General features: G+C 33.4%; 1 protein-coding gene across 6 annotated transcripts in view; it reads left to right on the top strand.

The window, feature by feature from the left end:
* LRBA (LPS responsive beige-like anchor protein) overlaps positions 1-21,901 on the top strand; it is a 737,219-nt gene that overhangs the window by 694,910 nt on the left and 20,408 nt on the right. For all 6 annotated transcript variants that reach the window (XM_039234337.1, XM_039234336.1, XM_039234335.1 and 3 more), the window contains 3 exons: positions 2,892-2,954; positions 7,990-8,145; positions 14,075-14,242. In XM_039234337.1, coding sequence (XP_039090268.1) covers positions 2,892-2,954; positions 7,990-8,145; positions 14,075-14,242 — 387 coding nt within the window. The remainder of the gene's footprint in view (positions 1-2,891; positions 2,955-7,989; positions 8,146-14,074; positions 14,243-21,901) is intronic.

Genomic DNA, 21,901 nt, shown 5'->3' with positions numbered 1-21,901 from the left:
CTTAGCTTGGCAAAACCACAGTCTGTGTGGTGTCAGGGCCAGCACAAAGGATGCTTATTCTGGGTGACTTAACTGTGGCAGCTCTGAGAACTTCTTCAGTCTAAACAGTGACAGCATATGTGAGAGAAACAAACCTTTTCAATTGCTGGAAAGCCCTCACTGCTCTCTGCCACTGACTTGAGCCTACCAAAGATTGAGCTCAGCAGGAACTGACTGGCTCAACCAGAGGGCTACTAGGTCTCCAGCTGATAACTCAGGTTGTTAGGTGCACTCCAGAGGCACTGATGATGAGCTCCTGGCACTCCCATTTTGAGCAGGCCCATCTCCCTAACCAGAAAGCTTGCTACCCTTAGTAGCTGGCTGTCAGGTATTCTTTATATGTAAACTGGTTTAGGGGCGGCATCCCTCTGTGGAAGTACCACTTATGGTATACCCACCTGTTCCCAGCCCAAGCTCACCATTCTCTAAGATAAGAGCTTGGGGGGACAGCATGTGTTTTTGCCAATTCTTTGCCTGTAATTCTCTCCAGTGAGCCTTCTTTGTGTCTGTACCCTGTGTCACTAATGCGTTTTGTCCCCAGCCTCTGGCTTTACAGTATGACACAGCAACTCCTCACTAGATAAATATATATGGGAATACACAGGTAGTTATTCTACAATATGATCTCCAATTCTGAGCTTCTACCTATACCTAAAAATGCATCCATTTTATTAAATCTAGGTCTCATTTCAAGTATGTTTATGTAAATCTGATCTTTCATTCTATCTTGTTCTACCTTTACCTTGCCTTGATATACCTTGATTTAAAACAAATGTCAGGAAGAAAAATGTCAGAAATCCCTTACAGTTTTCCTTCAGTGAATATCAAATTCATGTTATGCTATTTTTTTTAAATTTAGATTCTTGTTCTTTTCTGAGAATCTATGATTTCCATAGTTTGTTCATTAGACAGCTATCTCCTGTCATTTCTTTTCAGCAGTGTCTGTCCTAATTTAAAAAGAAAAAAACATCTTTATTTTTCTTTCTCATTCAAAGGACCTTATAGGAACTGTGGGAAAAATAAAAGAATAGCAGCTAACGTTTAAAGAGGATTTTCTAGGTTCTGTATGCTATTTTAGTCTCTTTACACGGTTTAATTCACTGAATCCCCTCAGTCCCTTAGGATGTAAGTTCCACAATTAGGTTGAACCATGAAATCACCGTCTTTACAGGTCAAAAAGTCAGATATTATTAATTTCATATTGTTTAGTCTAACCCACTTCACAGATTAGGAAGCTGAAACACAGAGTCTATATAACTTGCCCAAGGTCACCCAGGCAACTATCTTTGAGGCCCGACCAAAGATAGTTATCCTCTTAAACCTCTTTCACTGATAGTGTATCTTTAATGTTTCTATGATCCCAGATTCTCAGAGAAGTAGAGAAAAACTATCAAGGTAATAGTGTTGATCAGCACTGGTGTCACTGGAAGTAAATGGCACTGTTGGATAAATCAGAGGCTTTGGTGCATTTTCACAATGTGTCCTGTGATTTCTTTGGTGGCAGACCCAGTAATCAGCAAAGACGATACCTTTAGTAAAAAAGACTGAGTTATACAGCTTCCTTTCTTCAGCTACCTTAATTTTTTATACATACTGAAGTATAAACATTTTTATGCTAATATTATACTTAGATATTTTATCAGTGTTAATGATCTTTGAACCTCTTCGAAAAGTTGGTATTTGCTAATAGGGGAAATGATGACACAATAAGTTTTAAAATAATCTTATGAACTCATTGGAATGTATCCCATTTTTCTTTTCAGCCCCTCAAGGACGGTCAGAAAGATTTCCCAAGTGATGATGGTGTTAAGCAAAGTTCTAATACCAGCTAAGCAGTAGTTTAAATGCTGATGAGTCTATAAAAGGCAGATACTGACCAGAGTGAATGGCTGAGTCATTTGGGGAAAATCATTTGGAAAAGGGCCCAGAATTTAACTATCAGAATTACAAAGCTGAAAAGATCATCTCTTCCAAACCCTTCATTTTCAAGCTGATGCTTGCCCAAGTCTCCATAAATAGCCAGCAGCGGCTCCTGCTTCCTAGCACACTTCCTCTTTACCTTAAGTCCTTCTACTTTTCACAGGGAAACAGCCCACAAAATCTCTTTTCAATTACAAAATAAATAAGCAGGAATCTTTAGAACCATTTTGAGAATTGAACAACTATTCTTAGCATGGATTGATTTTTGTTATTCATTTGTTTCTCTGAGTATTTTTAAACTGAAACCATGGAAATATTAAATATTAATAAAACTTTTCTTAAAAACCTCAATCCAGTCTTTAAGAAAGTATTTCAGCCAAATGCATTTAACTAAAACATTTATCTGCGGATAGCTTTCTTTATTTTTATTCAAACTTTCAATTGATTGGTTTTAAGTGATGGATGAAACATTAAATGTTCCCTGACTTAGAGCTTTCCCTTTCTCCATCATAAATTGACATTTTTGTGGATCCTTTGTGCTGCAGCATTCAAAACTGCCTTTTTAAGAAGTAACAAAAAAATAGTATTTGCTACAGTCAGCAGATGGTTGTCACATTTTGTTTTCAGCGCGCTTTACCACTTAATTTTGTTTTGTTGCAGCAGCAAAGGTTGCCAGTCAAGCATCTGCTATAGCTTATGGCCCAGGACTGGAGCCACTGCTGATGGCACATGTTCAGAACAGCACTAATCTAAAATAAATGTTTAATAAGCTAGCCACGAAAGCACCTGGATTTTTTTTCTTTAAATTTCACAAAACTGTATGAGGGATTTAGAGGTTGGAAACAATTCTACATAAGATTTGACTTATGCATTTTTATGTAGGTTAGTATATGAAAAATAATGCTTTTTTTTTAATCTTTTGTGAATTCCAGCTCATCAAGGTGCAGTACAAGACCAGCCATACCAGCTGCCAGTGGAAATCGATCCTCTCATAGGTCTGTCACTTCTTTCTCTCTTTGCGATTCATTAAGCTCTGTATGGTGGCCCTGAAGTGTAGATTACAGTTGTTTTTCACTTGCTGGTTGCTGGGAATGGAATTTTCCTGATAAACCATTTGCATGCAAATTGGAATGCAATGAGCTGTGGCTATGCTGGTATTTCATCAACTCCCCCTCGTTGGTTTGCCTAATTTGAACAGGCCTAGGACGCGTGTCACTGAAAATTAATATGGATGCTGTAATAATGTGTGATTGAGAATGCGCATGAAGTACTGTCAGGATAATATTGGATCTTTTCATCACTCAGACTTGTTGATGAGCAGGAGCGAGGCACGTTATGATGAATTGGTGCACCGGTAATGTGATGGAGCTCCTTTGCTAGGGAAATTTTCATAATAACAGTGGGGTTCTTAGCAGCACTGTGTTGTGAAAAATAAAACTCCAGTGCCAGGGTTTCATCATTAAAGGAGATCAATCCTTTCTTCCTGGACCCTCTGTTCAGTCTGAAGGGATTAATGTGCAATTGCAGAGCAGTTTCGAAGTTGAAATATATTGCCCAGCCGATGGCAGTGTTAAGATATTTGTATTCATTTTCCTATGGTCCTATAGCCCAATAAATTGCCATTGGAGGTTAAATTTGTTCAAGGGGGAAAAAAGAAAAGGGAGGAGACCAGAAAGAGTCATTGGAGTAAAATGAGCATCTGCAGCAGATGACTTAGAATATTTAATTGCTTCTGTGCTTTTTGAGTCAGGCAGAATCTCTAGCATTTTTCATTCTTATGGGTGGGAATTTCATATGTGGCTTCACTGAAAGTATTACTGATCTTAACATATTAACACGTCTTCTTATTAAAGATGCTATTTCAATAACTTTTAGAATAAAATACTTAATTGCCTACTTATTGGGGTGTGCTACCAATGGATGTGTAGCTTGTAATCCTGTTAAATTTCCCTGGCACATAAATTTGTTAAAATTTTTAAGTTTTCAAATAAAGCAGATGAATACACTGATTTATTATTTTAAAATCCAAGGTCATCCTTATGGTTCATATGTCACCTTTTTTTTGTCTTTAAAACCATTGTTTCAGTAGAGAGCTAGGTGGCTACCATTTGCAAATGAACTAACAAGATTAACTAAACTAACTTTAAGCTCAAAACTAATTCATTTGTCCTTCTCCCACATACAAGCAGAAATCTTAAGAAGTAATTATCCATATGAAGGATAAATACTACTCTGATTCCTAAATAATCTTTTGCTTTGAGTACATATGATTTGCCGTATATTAAAAAATAAAATGTTCACTTGGGTAAAGTTTTAAAAGTCAGGAAAATAAAGTCCATTTGATAAGTCCTTTAAAAGCATTATTTATGAAGTATAGAATCATTCTTTGTCTTAAAACTTGAAAGTGAATATCCTATAGGCAAGTCTAATTAAATGAATTCAGCAACTGTCATCCTTTAGATTAGGCATGGGTAAACTTTTTTGATAAAGGGCCAGATAGTAAATACTTCAGCCTTTGTAGACCATAAAGTCTCAGATACAACTACTTAATTCTGTCATAGCACAAAAGCTGCCAGAGACAATATATAAACAAATGATTATTTTTGTGTTCCAATAAAACTTTATATACAAAACCAGACACAGGCCATAGTTTTCTTCTCTACTGTAGATCATTGGTCAGCTGTTTGCTCCTATATCCCCTAAAATAATTGTTTAAAACCATGTACCTTCCTATATACTTTAAATGTAGCATCTGAAAGTAATCAGCACAAATTTCGATAGTTGCAAATGTTATAGTTTCTTTCATAATGTATAAAATTTTAAATCTATCCAGTGGAATTTAAATCTCAAAGTGAATTAATAGTCAACTTTTCTGTTTTTTAAAAATACATTAAAAAAGCTGTTAACAATTGAAAATACTGTAATATCCTTTTTTCATCTAAATTTATATTTTAATTCCACTTCTATACAATTTTAAGTTTTCAAAATTACTTTACTGAAAATACTTTCCAGCAATAAAAATATATGGAAAATTAAACATATGTATGTAAGTTAATTGTTAAAATTTTCTATGACCATAAGGCTATTTTGTAAGAAATTAATCTTCAGTGAGTTATCATTACAAATATTATACACTTATTAAAATTATAATTTTTAATAAACATTGTTAAACATTAAAAAGAATCATTTATTAGAAATACATCTTTAATGAGATGGATGGGACTTCCTCCTCCCCCCCACCATTCCCCCATTTGCTCATGTATCTGAGTGAAATTATTTGTTACTGAATGAAACAGGATTTCCCAATGGTTCTATCCTCTTTTTATTTATTTTTAATTTTTTAAAATTAGTAGGTGGAAGCTCAGAGGAATGTTACCTATGTAAGAAGATAGATGGGAAAGGAAAGAATTTTGTTTTTACAGTGTCACTAATATCTTTGAACTCTTTCTGAGTTATATGACAAAAATTTATATAGTAATCTGTTATTAAGAATTATTTTCACGGTTTGTCATTAAGTGATCATTTTAACAATCTATCATTGAAATTTATTTTTAACGATCTGTCAATTGACATCATGATTAGATCCTCCTTCCATTTTAATGAAAGCGATGAATTGGAAACCACTGGCCCTGCAGAATGATTTGATACCTTGGCTTTCACTTTTCAGCTTCACCTCAGTATTTTGAATTGTCCCTTTATTTGCATCTCAAGAGATTTTCACATCCTCAGATAAAACTCCATAGTAAGATTCTGGATAGAAAAGAAACATGCTTTATTTTATTTAGTGGAAGAAGAACATGCAGAAAGGGACGTAAGAAAGGAAAACTCACAGGAAAGTTCTCAGGCAAAGCTGTTACAAGGAAGAGAACATATAAAAGTTGAGGAACTAGACTGATTCCCTTAAAACCATCTGTGCTTGTTTATCCTTTGGGAAATCTTATACCACCCTCCTGCCAGGGGTGTGCATGCCCCAGTTTGAAGACTGCTTATCTGGACAAATATACCTAATCTTCATTAAGTAAAAATACCTTCAGTACTGAATCTTGGGAGGCAACGAGATAAAGGAAGGTCATTGTGAGATAGATTATATAGATTGGATGGATGGCTAGATGGATGGATGTTACAATATTAAATTATAGGTAAGCACTTACTTGGAAAATAATTCATCTGAATGCTGAATGGGCATCAGCCTGTACCCTTGGGTACTTTGTGGTCACTCAATTCAAATTTATGCACATACCCAAATCTGTGAAGCAAGGTCCTCCTAAGAGATCATGCCTCCCCCTGCCAAAAAAAAATAGGCCAGTGAAAGTTTGTATCATAGAAGCAAAAGTCATCTATATGGTAACAAATAAATATTTTTACAGTTTTCATGTGGAAAGAAGAACTGTAATAACTAGTATAGAAATTATTACATGCCTTGTCTTTAATTGCTGGGTTTCTTGGAATAAAAAAATCTAAGTTGTACCATACAGCTACTGCAGCAGGATGCTAATGTCTCTCTGTGACGCACCATGATACTCCTAAAAGCTTTTCTCATTTGCCAGCAGCTTCCCTTTGTGTGGAAAGGAGGCGGCAAGGGAGTGATCCCCAAATAGGATTTTGCTCTTTTTACTGCTGTCACTTTCTAGTTAATTAATCCCCCAAAAGTATATGAAGTCTATTATCAAATAGTTATCTAATAATCTTCCTTGGTTACATTGTATAGACAGACACTAGCAGAATCTTCCGCTATGTCAGTGCATATGTTTGCTAGGTCATGTTTGCCATGAGGGCAGGGAATAGTTTATTTCTCTGTATCCCCAGTAGTTCCTAGGACAGCACTGGAAAGTATTTTGAATACTTTTTTTCTTCTGCATTACTTTCTGAGCCTTCTCTTGGGTTGGCCACAGTAATTTAGTTATTACATACAATGAATAGTTTCCTTTATTTTTATTTTTATCAATGCATTTATAGGTTGGGGTTCCCCCCCCCAAAAAAAACCCGGAAGACTAATGATGCAAAGAATGTGATGATCAGATGCAGAAATTTGTTTTATTCTGATTTCCGAGACAATCAAGTTTGTTTATTATTATAAAAACCATTATTTGTATTGGAAAGTTGGTGGTGAAATAACCCTTAGATCCCTGGAAACAAAGCTTTCTATTTGGTTGGTCTCCTGGTGCCAAAAAAGGCATCTCAGTGAAAATTCCTTTTCTGATAATGACATACTTGATCGTATATTTCTAGCGGATTATTACTCTTCCTATGTGCTTGATGTCGCTCTGTGTCTGACCTTGTGCCTAGTGACAAACCCCCATATCAGGTGCTCTGTAGCACTTTGAAAACACACTGCCAGACTGTCTTGTTTTATTGCTTACATAAGGCGTAAGAAGGTGGCAGTGTGCTGTGCTTTGACTTTTTCAATTACAAGTATCTTTAATAAATAGTCATTCTACCCTTTGCTTACATGCACGTGCAGCCGTAAACAGGGGAAATGGGAGTTCACATCTAGTCAAATTAAAAACCTGTTAAAGCCAAAGTACTCCAAGATGCTACAATATTTCAAGTATATGACATTTAAATTCTAATATTGCTTTCTTGTGACAAAAAGTTAAAGGTAATAGATTGTCACAACATGAATCCATTCTCATGACAATGGACGTAATGAGATTGTCAGAAACACAAACCTAACGGTGGTGCAGTCTGGAGACTGTAATCTAGTTTGGTCCTGCCCAAGAGCTAGAAAGCATGTTCTGAGAATTGTATACTATTTTGAAATTGTAGTATGTTATTATTTTTCCCTCTAGGCAAAATTTCTTTCTGAGACGTTGAATTTAGCTACCCACATTCTTCCAACAACTGGATATATTTTCCTGTTTTGTCTTTCAAATATTATTATGTTTATGTTTAAAATTTTAAATTAAGGATCAAATATTCTTGTCCTGGAATGCTTTCGACCTCAACCCAACCACCAGTGTCACAGACCGTAGGATTTTTGTATGTATGTGGGTTTAGTAGAATTTTTTGTTTTTTCCTCTGTTGTCACAGCCAGCAATACAGGAATGCACAGGAGGCAAATCACTGACCTTTTAGACCAAAGTATTCAAGTCCATTCCCAGTGCTTTGTCATCACTTCGGACAACCGCTATATTCTCATCTGTGGCTTCTGGGATAAGAGTTTCCGAGTCTACTCTACAGACACAGGTAACTTATTTTCTTCATCAGTGAACTAAAATTAGCTGTAAGTATCGGTGAGAGGCTAGAATGCTCTCTCATCTCTTTCCCTAAATTAGAGTTCTTAAATGTGTAACATAAGGAAGACACATTGTTTTCCCTTTTTAAGTAAACATCTATAATATAGTCCACTATTAAGTTAACTTAAGCAAGTTTTTAAGAGTCAGTTTGTTATAATAGCTCTGTCTCCCAAGCCTCATACCTACAGAATGAATGATTCATTTGAAATCGTATCCATTTGAAATCGGCATGTAAGTACTGTAATAGTACAGCAGGGGCACTTACCTATAAGTATATCTTCCTACTTTTGTATTATATAAAAGGCTTTATTTTTTTTTCCCTTACTGGAAATTCTCATTAAGTGTATTTCTTAGTACTAGATATCTTGCCTCCACTTAATTCTGCATAGAATCTTGTTGAAAGCTACACCATCATGAAGGAAAGTAGCTGACTACTGATTTTATGTGTGACAGGAGCTCTTGTTAAAATGTAAAAGTTTAAGTGTATATATTCATTTGCATGCATCTCCCCAAGACACAAATCAGGCTTATAACTCATCATTATTATTATGGAAGATCCAATCTAGGAAAATGTTAATAAATTTTTGTATGTAGGAAATTTTGTATATAGGAAAGTCTCTTTAAAGTATTTTAGAAACTGTTACAGGAAGAAATCAATTTACAGTAAATATTTAGTTGAATATTTGAAAGAATGAAAATTAGATATTAATATATCAGAATTTGATAATACTATGGAAGTAGAAATTTCAACTAAAACAAGGATCTACAAATATCTTGCTTAAATGTGGGAATAGGAAATTCTTTTTAATTGAAATTTCTAGTAAATTAAATATTTTATAGTAAATCATTTTTCAGTCCTGTTAGTAATCTTTATAGAATGTACGAGTCCGTGTTTCTGCCTTAGTAAGTATAATATGTTGAAAAATTAACTGTTGGTTAGTCAAGAATTTTGTCCTAATGCATTTTGATGATTTAACTATAATATATAGCCATGAGGAAGTAGGGGAGAAATACTTGAATATATACTGTTCATATAATAGACCCTAGAAGTTGTTTTTGCCATGATCTTATATTTTTTATGGAACTGATGATAGTTTTCTTAAAATGCGTATCCTGTATTCTGTAGGTTCAAAAATAAAGTAACCATTATTCAAGTCTTTCTCATTATTTAGGCACTTACTACATGTTGAGGCTTAAGAGGTTGATGACTATTGAGCCTAAAACTCCTCTAGAATTCCTGAAAAATGCAATGGAATTGATGTGTCTGTAAAATTATTTATTATTATAGTGACTTTTCTCTGATTTAATAATTGAATTTAAATTTTAACCTCTTCTGTCATTATTATGGAAATGACAACCTTAGAATCATTTGACCTCAAATTGTGCTCCCCTTTTGCATAAAGTTTCCAATTAAAACAGTTATATCTTCTCACAAAATTTTCTTAAACATTCTTTTATTTTGCTTATTTTTATACATTTAAAAATTATTTTATAATTTACATACAATAAAATTCTTTTTGAGTTATAGTTCTGTAAGCCTAAGCAGTGTATAGAATTACATAACCACAACAATAAAGATGCATAGCAGTTCTGTCACCCCAAAATTCTCTGTGCCCCCACTTTGCAGTCAGCCTCTTTCCCCACCTCAGCCTTGCACCACTGATCTATTCTTCATCTCTAATTTTGCGTTTTCTGGAATGTTATATAAATGGAATCCTGTATTATGTCAGTCTTTGATTTTTACATGTGAGGATTTTTTAATTTGCTAACATTCCATATCACTTTTAAAAAGCATTGACTATTAATATTTGTAATATAATTGTAATAACCTCCCTTTTATGTGATACTAATAATTAAAATAACATTACATTCACACACAATTCTTTAGAATTTACAGTTCTTTCATATACATGATATTGTTTCAACCTCATAACAGTCCTGTGAGAGAGACATAACAGTTATCTTTTTCCCTACTTTTCAGATGATGAAACTGAGGTTTTGAAAGGTTAAGTAACTTGTTGAAATTTGTATAGGTAATGGTGATTGAATTTGGACTTAGAGCCAGTTCTTCTGACTTCAGATGTAGCATTCTTTGTCATTACACCATGTTATCTCATATAGGTGTACCTGTCAATATTGGTTAATTTTGGGAAATGCTATAATGTACAGCTAAGTTACTGTATGTCTGCCATGTTACATTAGACTTGATAAAGTAGGTAACATTCCTTCCTCTTTGTTCCAAAACCTCCCACTTTACAGGGTTTTTTTTTTTTGATATGTGAGTGTGTGTGTGTGTGTGTGTAAAACATTTTCATAAGTAGTAGACTTATTTTAAACTTCATTTTTAAAGTGGGACTTACTTAGCTTCTACAATAAAAATATTTACATTTGCCAGCAAAGTTATGAAAAAATGCTGAAATGATAGTCCTAGTATGTTTGCTAATGTCTTCTATACAAAAAAACTCTGATACTAGTTTTATTTAAAGTAGCTTCAGTTAAGGTAAATATGTATTTTATGACAATAGGGATATTAAATATTTTCTCCTTTAGGTTTACCAGAAAAGCAAGGGGAAAATTGTATGGTCAATAATACGTAATAGCAAAGCTATCACAAGTGTTGAATTCAATTATATTTTAGCACATAAGCCAAAAAAAAGAAAAATCCTTCTCTTATTAGATTCAGGGTGGGGTGGGGTGGAGGAGAGAAACATGATTGTAACGGGAAATTCTTTAAACATAAATCATGTTTTCGGGACACAACCAGAACAGCAGAGGCAACAATAAAACCTTCCCTCAGCAGTGGGGATTATTTTCAGGCCACATTTCAGATTCAATGGTGTAGAGTCCTGAGCTCGAATTTTTTTTATTTGTAGCACAGCTGTCAAATAAAACATTAACTAGAAAATTTGTTCTGTCAAAAAAAGGATATTCTAGTGCTTGTGGTAATATTTGATATTAGTGTGTGGAGAGGTGGAGTGGTATTAAAGGAAACAAAAAGTAAAGGCTGAGGAACACTTATGAGATTATCAGAAAATAATTTACCAAAAAGAGCAGCAGGTATTTATATGCTGTGATTTATTTAGGAGGCGTGAACCTCAACCTCATAGCAATAACAAATATTGCTGAGGAAGGCTTCCAGAACAGGAAAAAGTAAACTTAAAAAAGTAATGCTTTCCAGAGTTGAGTCCAAAGTATAAATTGTAAAAAATGAAGTTAATTGGTATAAAATATGAAACCTTTAGGTGTAGATATGTAAATATCACATCACTGTCTCCTTTTGAGTTTCCTTGATGCCCAATCTAAATTCATTCTACCTTATTATTCTCACTGATCCTACCTTGTTTTTTTTTCTTTTATAAAATTATCAGCATTCATAATTAACATATGTTTCTGTTTGTTTAATGTCTGTCTCCCCCACTAGTCACTAAACACTGTAAGGGCAGGCATCATGTCTGTTTATCACCAATATGCATGTAAGAAGGCCTAATGCTTAGCACTTAGTAGGTGCTCAGCAAATATAGGTTGAGTAAAAAATAATTGTGATAATTTTGGGTGCCAAAATTTAAACATGAGGAAATTTTAATTAAAGAACCACAGTGATTGAGTATACATTTTTCTAACACTGACATTACAGATACAGAGTGATGACTTAGAATTAACCAATGGATCGGGGAAGATTCTGCCACTGTAGCTAATTTATCCCACTTGTAGAGCTAAATTTTTCCACTTTGTTCTCACATGAGTTGGAAATTAGATAGGTTATCAGGAGAATAGCTGCTTTTTGCAAGAGGCTCCTGGAAGCACTTGGGTTTCCTGTGCGCCATGTGCCTCTTGTACCGTTAATCGTTAATTGTAGTCACTCCTCACTCCTACAAGCCACTGGGCTGATGGGCATCAAATCTTAAATAGGCCTACCCTAAATAATCTATTTAAATTACTCATGTAGTTTACATGTTATCAGTATTTAGGTGTAGGCTGAGGCAGAAATAACTTTTTCAGTGGTTACAACTCAATGGCATTGCCTTCAGTTTTCCAGTTAGTTTTAAGAGTGCATTCAGCTGACTAACTTCCGTCTTACCCTTTGTAAGGCCTGCCTTTACTCTGACCCCACCCATTTTACCACTAACCCTCTCTACTTTGTTCTTCATATAAGCTGGAAATGATGTGGAAAGGATTATATCTTTCCATATTTAATTTGCTCTTTTCTGTTTCCATTTGTTTTTATTCTAAGAAGGCTTGAATTCTTCTTGTTCTTTGTCAATACAGTTAATTTTTTAAATGAAATGTTTTGATATCCATTTAAAAAGTTGAAGAAATTCAGAAGTACACATTTTTAACTTTAGCAGTTAAAACACCTGCTTTAATTTTAAAGTCTTTATTTACAGGAGAAAAACTGCATTTTATTAACTGTGCAATTTGAGACTGAAATGAATCTGAACTTAAAGTTACTAGTAGTAGGCTATCTATCTGCAAGAGTGATAACACTGTACTGTATTTGACTTTATACCTGAGTTAAATAAATTCTGGTTCAACATTTTATTTTTAAACTTGCAGCCTTTTTCATAAGTGTTAGACTTATTAAAATCAAGAATTTAAAAAATTAACATAAGTACTTTTTTAGTTATATTTATGATTATTTTGAAATGTTAAATATACTTGGATGCCAATACTTAACTGAGACCTCAAACTTCTGAATAGGTTATATGTTACAAATTAAACACAAACGTTTTTAGGCATATTAACCTTTTTTCAGCTTAGTGGTCTTTCTTCTTAAATATTTGAATTATAGTTGTATGTCCCCACTGAAACATTTATTCAAAAATAAAAAACTCATGCTGAATATTAGAGATAGATATTCTCTGACATTCAACTGTACATTCTGTAGACCTTTTGAAAGGAAAATGTTAGCTAGAAACCATAGGGATGGAGTGGAAGGGCTGCTATAGCTATTTAATTCTTTAGACAGTTTGTATGAATTATAAACACCATCCTGATTTTTAAACAAAGATTTTAAAAGTGGGGACTTTACTTTTTTTTCTGGCACTAAAAGTGGGGGCTTTACTCTTTTTTCTGGCACTGTTATGTGAACAGTTTATCCTGTGTCTGAAGCCCTAGATCTGTATTAAATTTTGTGGGTTCCTCCCTTTCACCCCCAGTCATTAATGTTAGATAAACTGCCATTATCTGAATTTCATCATCAGCCCCCAGGGAATTTTTATCATTTAGACAATTGAAACAGAGAAGAAATAACCTGGCTCAAATTGCAATCACAATATATTAGTCTTTTTACAAAAATTTAGTTCATGTAATTCTAATTTGAAAAAAAAAAAAAAAACAGAAATTCTCCAAAGTGGCTTATGTCATCCTTGTATAGATTACTTAAAAAAAAAAAAAAAACATTAAACCTTTACTAATTCAGAGACAAGTTTGTATTAGTAAAGTCTAAATTATAAAGTACTTAAAGAAAATCACCTAAGTTTTATTTGGTTTTGAATCATACAGAGAAACTTAAGAAGTTGCTGAAATTGTTCCAAATAAGAGCTCTCCTAGGTCTGTTTTAATCAGTAGACAGGATTCATTTGTAATTTATAATAGCCATGTATATAATGCTATATGGTATCATAATCCTCAAATATTGTTTGTTGAAATAGTTTTAACATCTGTCTTTTAAAAATGTTATTATCACTGCTCAATTGATTTTTTGTTGTTGTAATATTCAAAGAAAACTTTTAGGTTAGACCAGATCAAATTGTAATATAAAACCTGAATCATCAGAATCTGAGTTAATATGACTTCATTATCTTATAAGTTAAATGGTCACTGGAATTCTTTCTTATTTGTTTAATAGCAGCTTTAAAGAAAATTGTTTTGTATTTCAGGAAAATTGATCCAAGTGGTATTTGGCCATTGGGATGTGGTTACTTGCCTCACTCGTTCTGAGTCTTATATTGGGGGAAATTGCTACATTCTCTCAGGGTCACGTGATGCAACCCTTCTGCTCTGGTACTGGAATGGAAAAAGCAGTGGGATTGGAGATAACCCAGGCAGTGAGTACAACTCATTTTATAAGTAAACTGTTAAAAGTGATGTATAATAACATTTTGCAGTGACGTTTGAAGTTACGTTTTTCATCAAGGTGAAAATGAAACTGAGTTATCGAGTTGTTTTAATTTCTTAGTTATAATTTAAGAAAGGTCTAGATAGGCTTTCAGTTATTAACATTTTGTGAGCATTGATAATTCAAATCCAACTACGGAATCTCATTTTTCATGTTACATGTTATTATGATCTGAACGCATTAGTTCTTCATTGGAAATGGCTGTCACCAAATAAGAGAGGTGTTTCATTCACGAACAAGACAAAACATAAAAGAACCATCACATATTATCTTGTTTATTGAGTTCATTATTTTAAGAGAGCAAAAGAAAAATTATAATTTCATAGAAACAAACCAGTCTTTATAAAGAATTTGCTTTCATTTACATATTAAAAGATAAAACAGGTCATAAAAGGCCAATATGGAATATTCAAATTGGCTCTTGGTGTTTCATATGGGAAATGAAAATGCTCACCAACAGCCTTAAACATCTTTATGAAACTATGCTGAAGGCAGTAAAACAAAAAATGTGTAACCATTTAAAATTGTAATTCACAGAAGGCAAAAAAGGAAGCAGCTACCATTAAAACCAATCGCACACAGCTGCAGAAAAGAAATGGCTTTAGAAAAACACATTAAGAAGTAGGAAAAAACAATTAAAGGGACCACCTGAAAAATGAGAATTTAATTAAAATGATTATGACAGCACTGAAGAGTTCCTGCAAAAATAGCTTTAGATTTTTACTTCATAAAGTAGAGCATTTTAACTGCTCTTAAATATTTACAGTTTCTTAATTTAAAGCGAGCTGCAGTACAGTTGGTTAAGGAAGGACCATTTCGTCCCTGATTGCTTTACCTGAATACTACGGCACTTCTGTCACTTAGCTCCGAATTATGAGACAGTCTGAATATGCTAAAGTCCATCACATTTTGGGTTGCTTTCTTAAAGCTGTGCTTATTAAATGTATAATATTTGGTTGAAAGTGAAATATTTAAAAAGTCAAAATTTTTCAATAGTCAAAAGCCAGTGTATAATTTTAAAAGAAGTATATGGGAAATATTTGTCAAAGCTGTTTATGCTTTTCTGTTTTGTGTGATGAGTAAACATGATTTTATGAAATCCTCTAACATATTTCTCATGTTAATCAAATAAGGGATAATTCCCTATACAAATAGAATATGAAAAATAGCTTAAGACTGTGATGCTATGGATAATACAGACTCTGTGATCAAGTCAAACTTTACTGTATGTGTTTCTATGGAAGAGTAATGTGTTCATGTGTGTATTTCACACATTTACAGAGACATCTGCATTTTACATATAATTACAATAAAATGTTTAAACATGTAAATTTCAGGAATTTTGTTTTTCACTTTTGTTTGAAAAGTCCTTCATGTTCTTATTGGACGCTCACATTCTGCTCCTTCTTCATTTCTGGCCTTTTATGAGTGTCTCCTTTCAATTTCTTTTTTTCCTGTGTTTATAAATTCAGTTATCAAGATTCAGTAAATTATCTTAGACAACTAGATTTGACATAAATAATATATAATTTGTTACTTATCTGAAAATATATAGGAAGAACTTTCTCTTGCCTTAAAATAATGTATTTCATTCACATGTAGCAGTCCAAACACAAGAAAATTTTTTTTTTTTACTTCCGTGGTCTAATTTGTGTTCTATATGTTATACATGGTCATTACTAATGTGTACTCTAAGAAGTAGCTAGAGGCTTATTAACTATACTTATATGTAATTGCTGTTACGTTTCAGAAATTAAAGTATATTTTCATACTAGAAATATTCAGCTTTTCCAGAAGAAGAAATATATATATTTAAATACCTTATAAATCATCCTAGAGATGGTTTTTACATGCATGTCTTCTAGAAAAAATGAATCCAGTAGCATTGACCAAATCCTGGAGTTTGGGGTAAAACAAATCTAAGTTCTAAGCTTTGCTGTGGTCCTTCTGTCTAGTCTGTAAAATGAAAGCAACAATAGCCACTGACTTAAAATGTTATCAGAAGCACAGAATGCTTAGAGCAAATAAATCACCACACAAACACCATCTTGTTGGCATTATAGTATATATTATAATGTTATATTTTTCATAAGGCACTTCATCTATAGCCTCTCATTGTCTGCAGTATGGTGGACATTAACTCCTTCTAATGCTGGTAATGAAAAGAAAAAATAAATAAAAGAATAACATAACAGCACATCTCATAAAAATTTTAGAAAATTGTAATGTATCTTGACTAAATTAAATTACCTTTCTCAAAGTGAACCTTGTCCTTTCTGGCTCTTTTATAATGTCTGATGTCCCAATCTAATTTTGCTTTAGCTTTGAAGGATGAATCTGGGAGAAAGACAAATAGGCACTTTTTCACATAATGAGAATTTCCACATATTAGAATAGAAAAATGAACAAGCCAGTCTAAGCTTTTCAAAAGAAAATGACAAACAAAAACAAAGACATTTTTACCATGCGTGTGAACTGTGTTTTACACATTCATGCAAGCTGGTTTGGATTTTATAAGCTTCTGGCTCGTTGATGGCTCCACGATGCAGCCGCTGAAGTCTGAGCTTTTCACACGAGGAATTTTAGGTAATGCTTATTCCTACGTTGTATCTCTTGGATGCAATATAAATGCCCTTTAAGAAATGGCCAAGCTTTTTCATACATAATTTCAGTCTGGTCTATAAATGCACACAATGTCTCAACCTAAATTTTTGAATATAGACTTTTTTTCTTTTGTTAAAGGAAAATAGGTGAGTTAAAGAAAACTATGTTGTTGCTTTTTCTACATTTTTTATGTTTCATGCAAGTATTTAGTTCTGTTTTGTTTTCAGAAACCATGAAAATAAGCTCATATTTTTACTTGCTAGGGTAATAAGCCTGCACCATTTTCTACAAATTAGTATTAGTGCTATATGTAAAGTTTATAGCTTTATTACTATCTATCTTTTCAAAATCATGTTATTCGATATTAAAATACACTTGGCTTGGCAAAATCCAACTAATTCAAACTGGTTAAGACCCATATATACTATAACTTGGGCTTTTAAAAGGATGCATATGTCTTATAAACTGTCTAAATTATGTGGCAAAAGCCTTGCTTTCCTGTATAACAGTTTCTCATCTTTGACTCTTCTGTTTTGTGATAGGTATCTCCTGTGGAATACAGTTTTCTTGCCAAGAAGAAAAATTAAGATTCAATTCCATTCAGTTGCAGATTTTTAAATAAAATTAACCGAGAACATTTTAAAGAAAGGTGTTTTCTACAAGAAAGCATGTCTCCCTTTGCCCTAGTACTCTTTGTGTTTTAGAGCTGGATTTGTGCACCAGAATGCTGTTCTCAAAACACTAATTTTTCCTTCAGAATAATACTATACAGACTGTCCATTTTCAAATTTTGGAGAAAATCACCCCCAGTGCACTCAGTTGACATTCAAATACTTCAAACTTTAAAATGATCTTATAAATGAAAATTTACAAAATAGTTCTTATCCACAGTTTTTATATTGTATTACTAGATCATAAACTTAAAATTAAATGCTTATTAAGCATTTAAAAGTAAATGTTTATTAAGTATTTTCAGGTTTCTGAGTAATTTTTTTAAAGCCACAGTTGATTAGCTTTAGAAGCAAATGGTTGCTGACTGTGAGGGTGTTGCATAGATTTGTGTATATAGTATTTCAGTAAAGTAGTTTTCCATCCTCACATTCTGGTTTTGATTTGATTGAAAGGTGGCATTTTTTTTTCCTCTTTGCAATCAGACATGCTAATCTATGTCAGCTTTCTCCTTTATGGGAATGGCGTCTACTAAAAAAAAAAACACACAACTATTTAAGTTTTTTTTTCATAACAACAAGATTCTGTTCTTAAGAATATTTCAGCACCATTAATTAGAAAGAAGGTTTTATTAACCATAAGGCTAGCACTAACAGACCACAGAGCTGTTTTTTAAAGTACTGTATGCCATAGCTGCCCTGCTTTTTCTCTGTCTAAAACTTCATTTTGTTATACTCTCATCAATCACTAAAGTCATTACCGTAAATCCTACTGTTGTTAATTTTACTAGTATCACCCTAATGAGACATTCCTGCTATAATTAAAAATGAATTCTAACTTTAAGGCATTCTAAATTTTTTTTTAATGAATTTAGAATGATCTTGCCATATGACTATAAATACCGCTGATATACATATAGACTACTCATCAGTCTATAAGAAAAGTAGTATCATTATATGTCCAGGTGTGAATTATTTACTGGTTGCTTCTGTGCACATGTGCTTATGCATATGTATATTTTTGTGCACATATTTAGGAATTATGTTCTTTCTATCATAAAGCCTAATATGTTTTACTGAAGCTACTGATAAATCCCTATTCTTTGTCTTGCCAAAATATAGGTGGATGTAACACAAACGATATTACTCTCTTTAAGTAGGTGTCCTAGAGCACCATCTGCTGGATATATTTGGGGACTTAATTTGGTAAATTTGAAAATCAGTATGTGATAAGACAGGTGTACATTGTTTTTAATTGCCTGTGATACATTATTTATGGGTCACAAATGCCAGCATATATACATTTGAAGCATATAAGTTTGTAAAAGAAACCACTTTCTTCCTTCTTTTTCCCTACCCTGATGTGGATTTGGAAATTTATAATAAATACATTGTTTAAGGAAGAAGTAAGTCATGTGCCTCATGAAACAAAGCACCAGTTTGTCATGAGACAGACTCTTCTTACATTCTTGATTGCAGGTAAGCTGCAGTTGAAGAAAATTGTTTAGCTATTTTGACCTTATGTTCACTAGATTCTGAATATGAAAGCAATGTTTGACCCAAGTAGCCTTCTTGCACCCGGCATATTTCTCTTGGTCTGATTCTTTGTCTAGAACATGATTTCTTGTATATACCTCATCAAGAGCTTTGTTTGTGGCCTGACTTTTGGCGTACACTGTTGTACTAACACTAAGACTGCCGCTTAGTTTTCTTTTTTTCTTGAAGAATTCATCAAGTTGGGTTTGAAGCAGTATGTTGGCAGTGTTCAAGTTCAGGTGACATTAAACTACATTTATGAAATTCTCCAGAAGGTCCAGGATGTTTAGTGCTCCATGATGTAATGCAGGCCCTCAAGTTCCAGCAAAACAACTCTGTATTTACTGCTTGTAACTAATAGTAGATGTGGTAAAAGGAATTATATTCATATGGCAAATGAATACAACCTTAATGTGCACCATATGCAGAGTGGTGGGGTGATGTGCCAATATATCACATTTATTTACCTTGTTTAGTTGCAGAGAAAAATGACTATACCATTCAGCCGTAGGCTATAGTCATATAAATATGAGAACAGAAGAACTGATGATTTATGCCCTCAAATTGAAACTGAGTATCTTCATGTGTAGACTTTAATAGTGCCACACCAAGAAAGTTGCTTGCCTAATACTTTATGCTCAGATGGGAAATTTAATTTCAAAGAATTGGTCAGACTGATGTAAGAAGATACAGGTTCCCTCTGGTCAACTAGAGTTCTCAAAGAAAATTTTGAATGTATCTTTCTTCATTTAATTGAAATCGAATATACCTTGAAATTGCAAGCCACTTCTTCCACCCTTTTTTGAACCTAAAAGCAGGATTCTTCTGCTTTTAGAATATTGCACTCACACGTGTGTGTGTGTATAACATCAGTGGAGAATCCCTGTAAGGACACATTTAATCAAGGCCTCCAGGAACAATCTATTAGACCAACTTTGTCACCTTCCAAAAAGTTCAGTTGATTAGAGAAATTGTATGACAGCTCTGTGCATATGTACCTCATATCATACATTATATATTCCTAACAGTATATGAAAAGAGAACTTTGAAATTAAGTACTTAAATGCCTCTAGTGATTTATTTTACAAAGCAACAGTTGCCCTAGTTTTTAAAATAATTTTGCTCACACATAGGCTTAGTCAGACTTCAGATTCTAGATTTGAAGTATTTCTAGGTAGGGGAAAAAAATCCTTAGAATTCTTTCTGTCTCCTATGGTGAAGTCTTCATGACTGCTGAACTTTTAGCTTTTATTCTTGTAGCTTGTAATTCTCTACACCTGAGAGATTACTTTATTTCCTTGGTGTGAGTGGGATCAGGTTTTTTTTTTTTTTTAATTGAGATAAAATGGACATATATAAGTTTTAGGTAGAAACATAATGACTTGATATATGTATCTACTGTGATATAATCACCACAATTTATTTAGGTAATGTCCATCACCACACATAATTATACGTTTTTATCCTGTTATGAGAATCTACTCTCTTAGCAGCTTTCAAATCTACAATAGAGTATTATTAACTATAGTTACCATGTGTACATTGCATCTTCAGGACTTACTTATTTTATAACTGAAAGTACCTTTGGACCACCTTTGCCATCTCCCCTCCCACTCCCCCCAACCTCCCCAGCTACCAGTCTGTTGTTTGTGTCTCTGAGGTCAGTTTTTTTTTTATTTTTTTGGGTTTTTTAAATTCCACATATAACTGAAATTATAAAGTATTTGTCTTTCTCTGGCTTATTTCACTCAGCACAGTACCCTCAAGATCCATCCATGTTGTCACAAATGGCAGGATTTCCTCTTTTTTATTAATGAATAATAATCCACTGGTGTGTATATACAACATATACACACACACACCACATGTTCTTATCCATTCATCCATTGATAGATACAGGTTGTTCCCAAGTCTTGGCTATTATACATAATGCTGCAGCGACCATGAGGGTGCAGATACCTTTTCAAGGTAGTGTTTTCATGTCCTTTAGATAAATACCCAGAAGTGGAATTGCTGTACCATATGATAGCTCTTTTTTAAATTTTTTGAGGGACCTCCATATTGCTTTCCACAGTTGCTGCAGCAATCTACATCCCACCAACAGTGCATGAAGGATCCCTCTTCTCCACATCCTCTCCAACACTTGATATTTATTGTCATTTTGATGACCACCATTTGAACAGTTGTGACATATTATTGTTGTTTTGGTTTGCGTTTCCCTGATGATGAGTGATGTTCAGTACCTTTACATGTACCTGTTGGCCATCTATATGTCTTCTTTGGAAAAAATACTTACTCACATCCTCTGCCTGTCTATCAATCTACCAATCAGTCTATCTGTCAATCTATATCTGTCTATCTATCTATCTATCATCTATTTAAAATCAGATTGTTTTACATTCTTTTGTTTGCTATTAAGTTGTATGAGCTCTTTATATATTTTGGATATTATCAGATATATGATTTGCAAGTATTTTCTTCCATTCCATAGGCTGCCTTTTCATTTTGTTTGTGGTTTCTTCTGCTGTACATAAGCGTTTTAGTTTGAGGTAGTGCTACTTGTTTATTTTTGCTTCTGTTGCCTTTGTTTTGGTGTTAAAATCAGAATGTTTCTAATTAAGCTAACAATGTGAAATGTTTTTATCTGTATTGTTTGGAAGCAGAACTTTATAATGCCCATGTTATTAGGTACTAGATATACAGCTACAGGTGCTATCATTGAATTTGAACCAAAAGCAAGCCCCTCTGTGGGGAATTGACAAATGAAAAGTGTGAAGAAA

Source organism: Hyaena hyaena, unplaced genomic scaffold (assembly GCF_003009895.1).
Source record: "Hyaena hyaena isolate Hyena2069 unplaced genomic scaffold, ASM300989v1 scaffold_89, whole genome shotgun sequence".
Lineage (NCBI taxonomy): Eukaryota > Metazoa > Chordata > Mammalia > Carnivora > Hyaenidae > Hyaena > Hyaena hyaena.
This window is presented reverse-complemented; position numbering and strand designations above follow the sequence as displayed.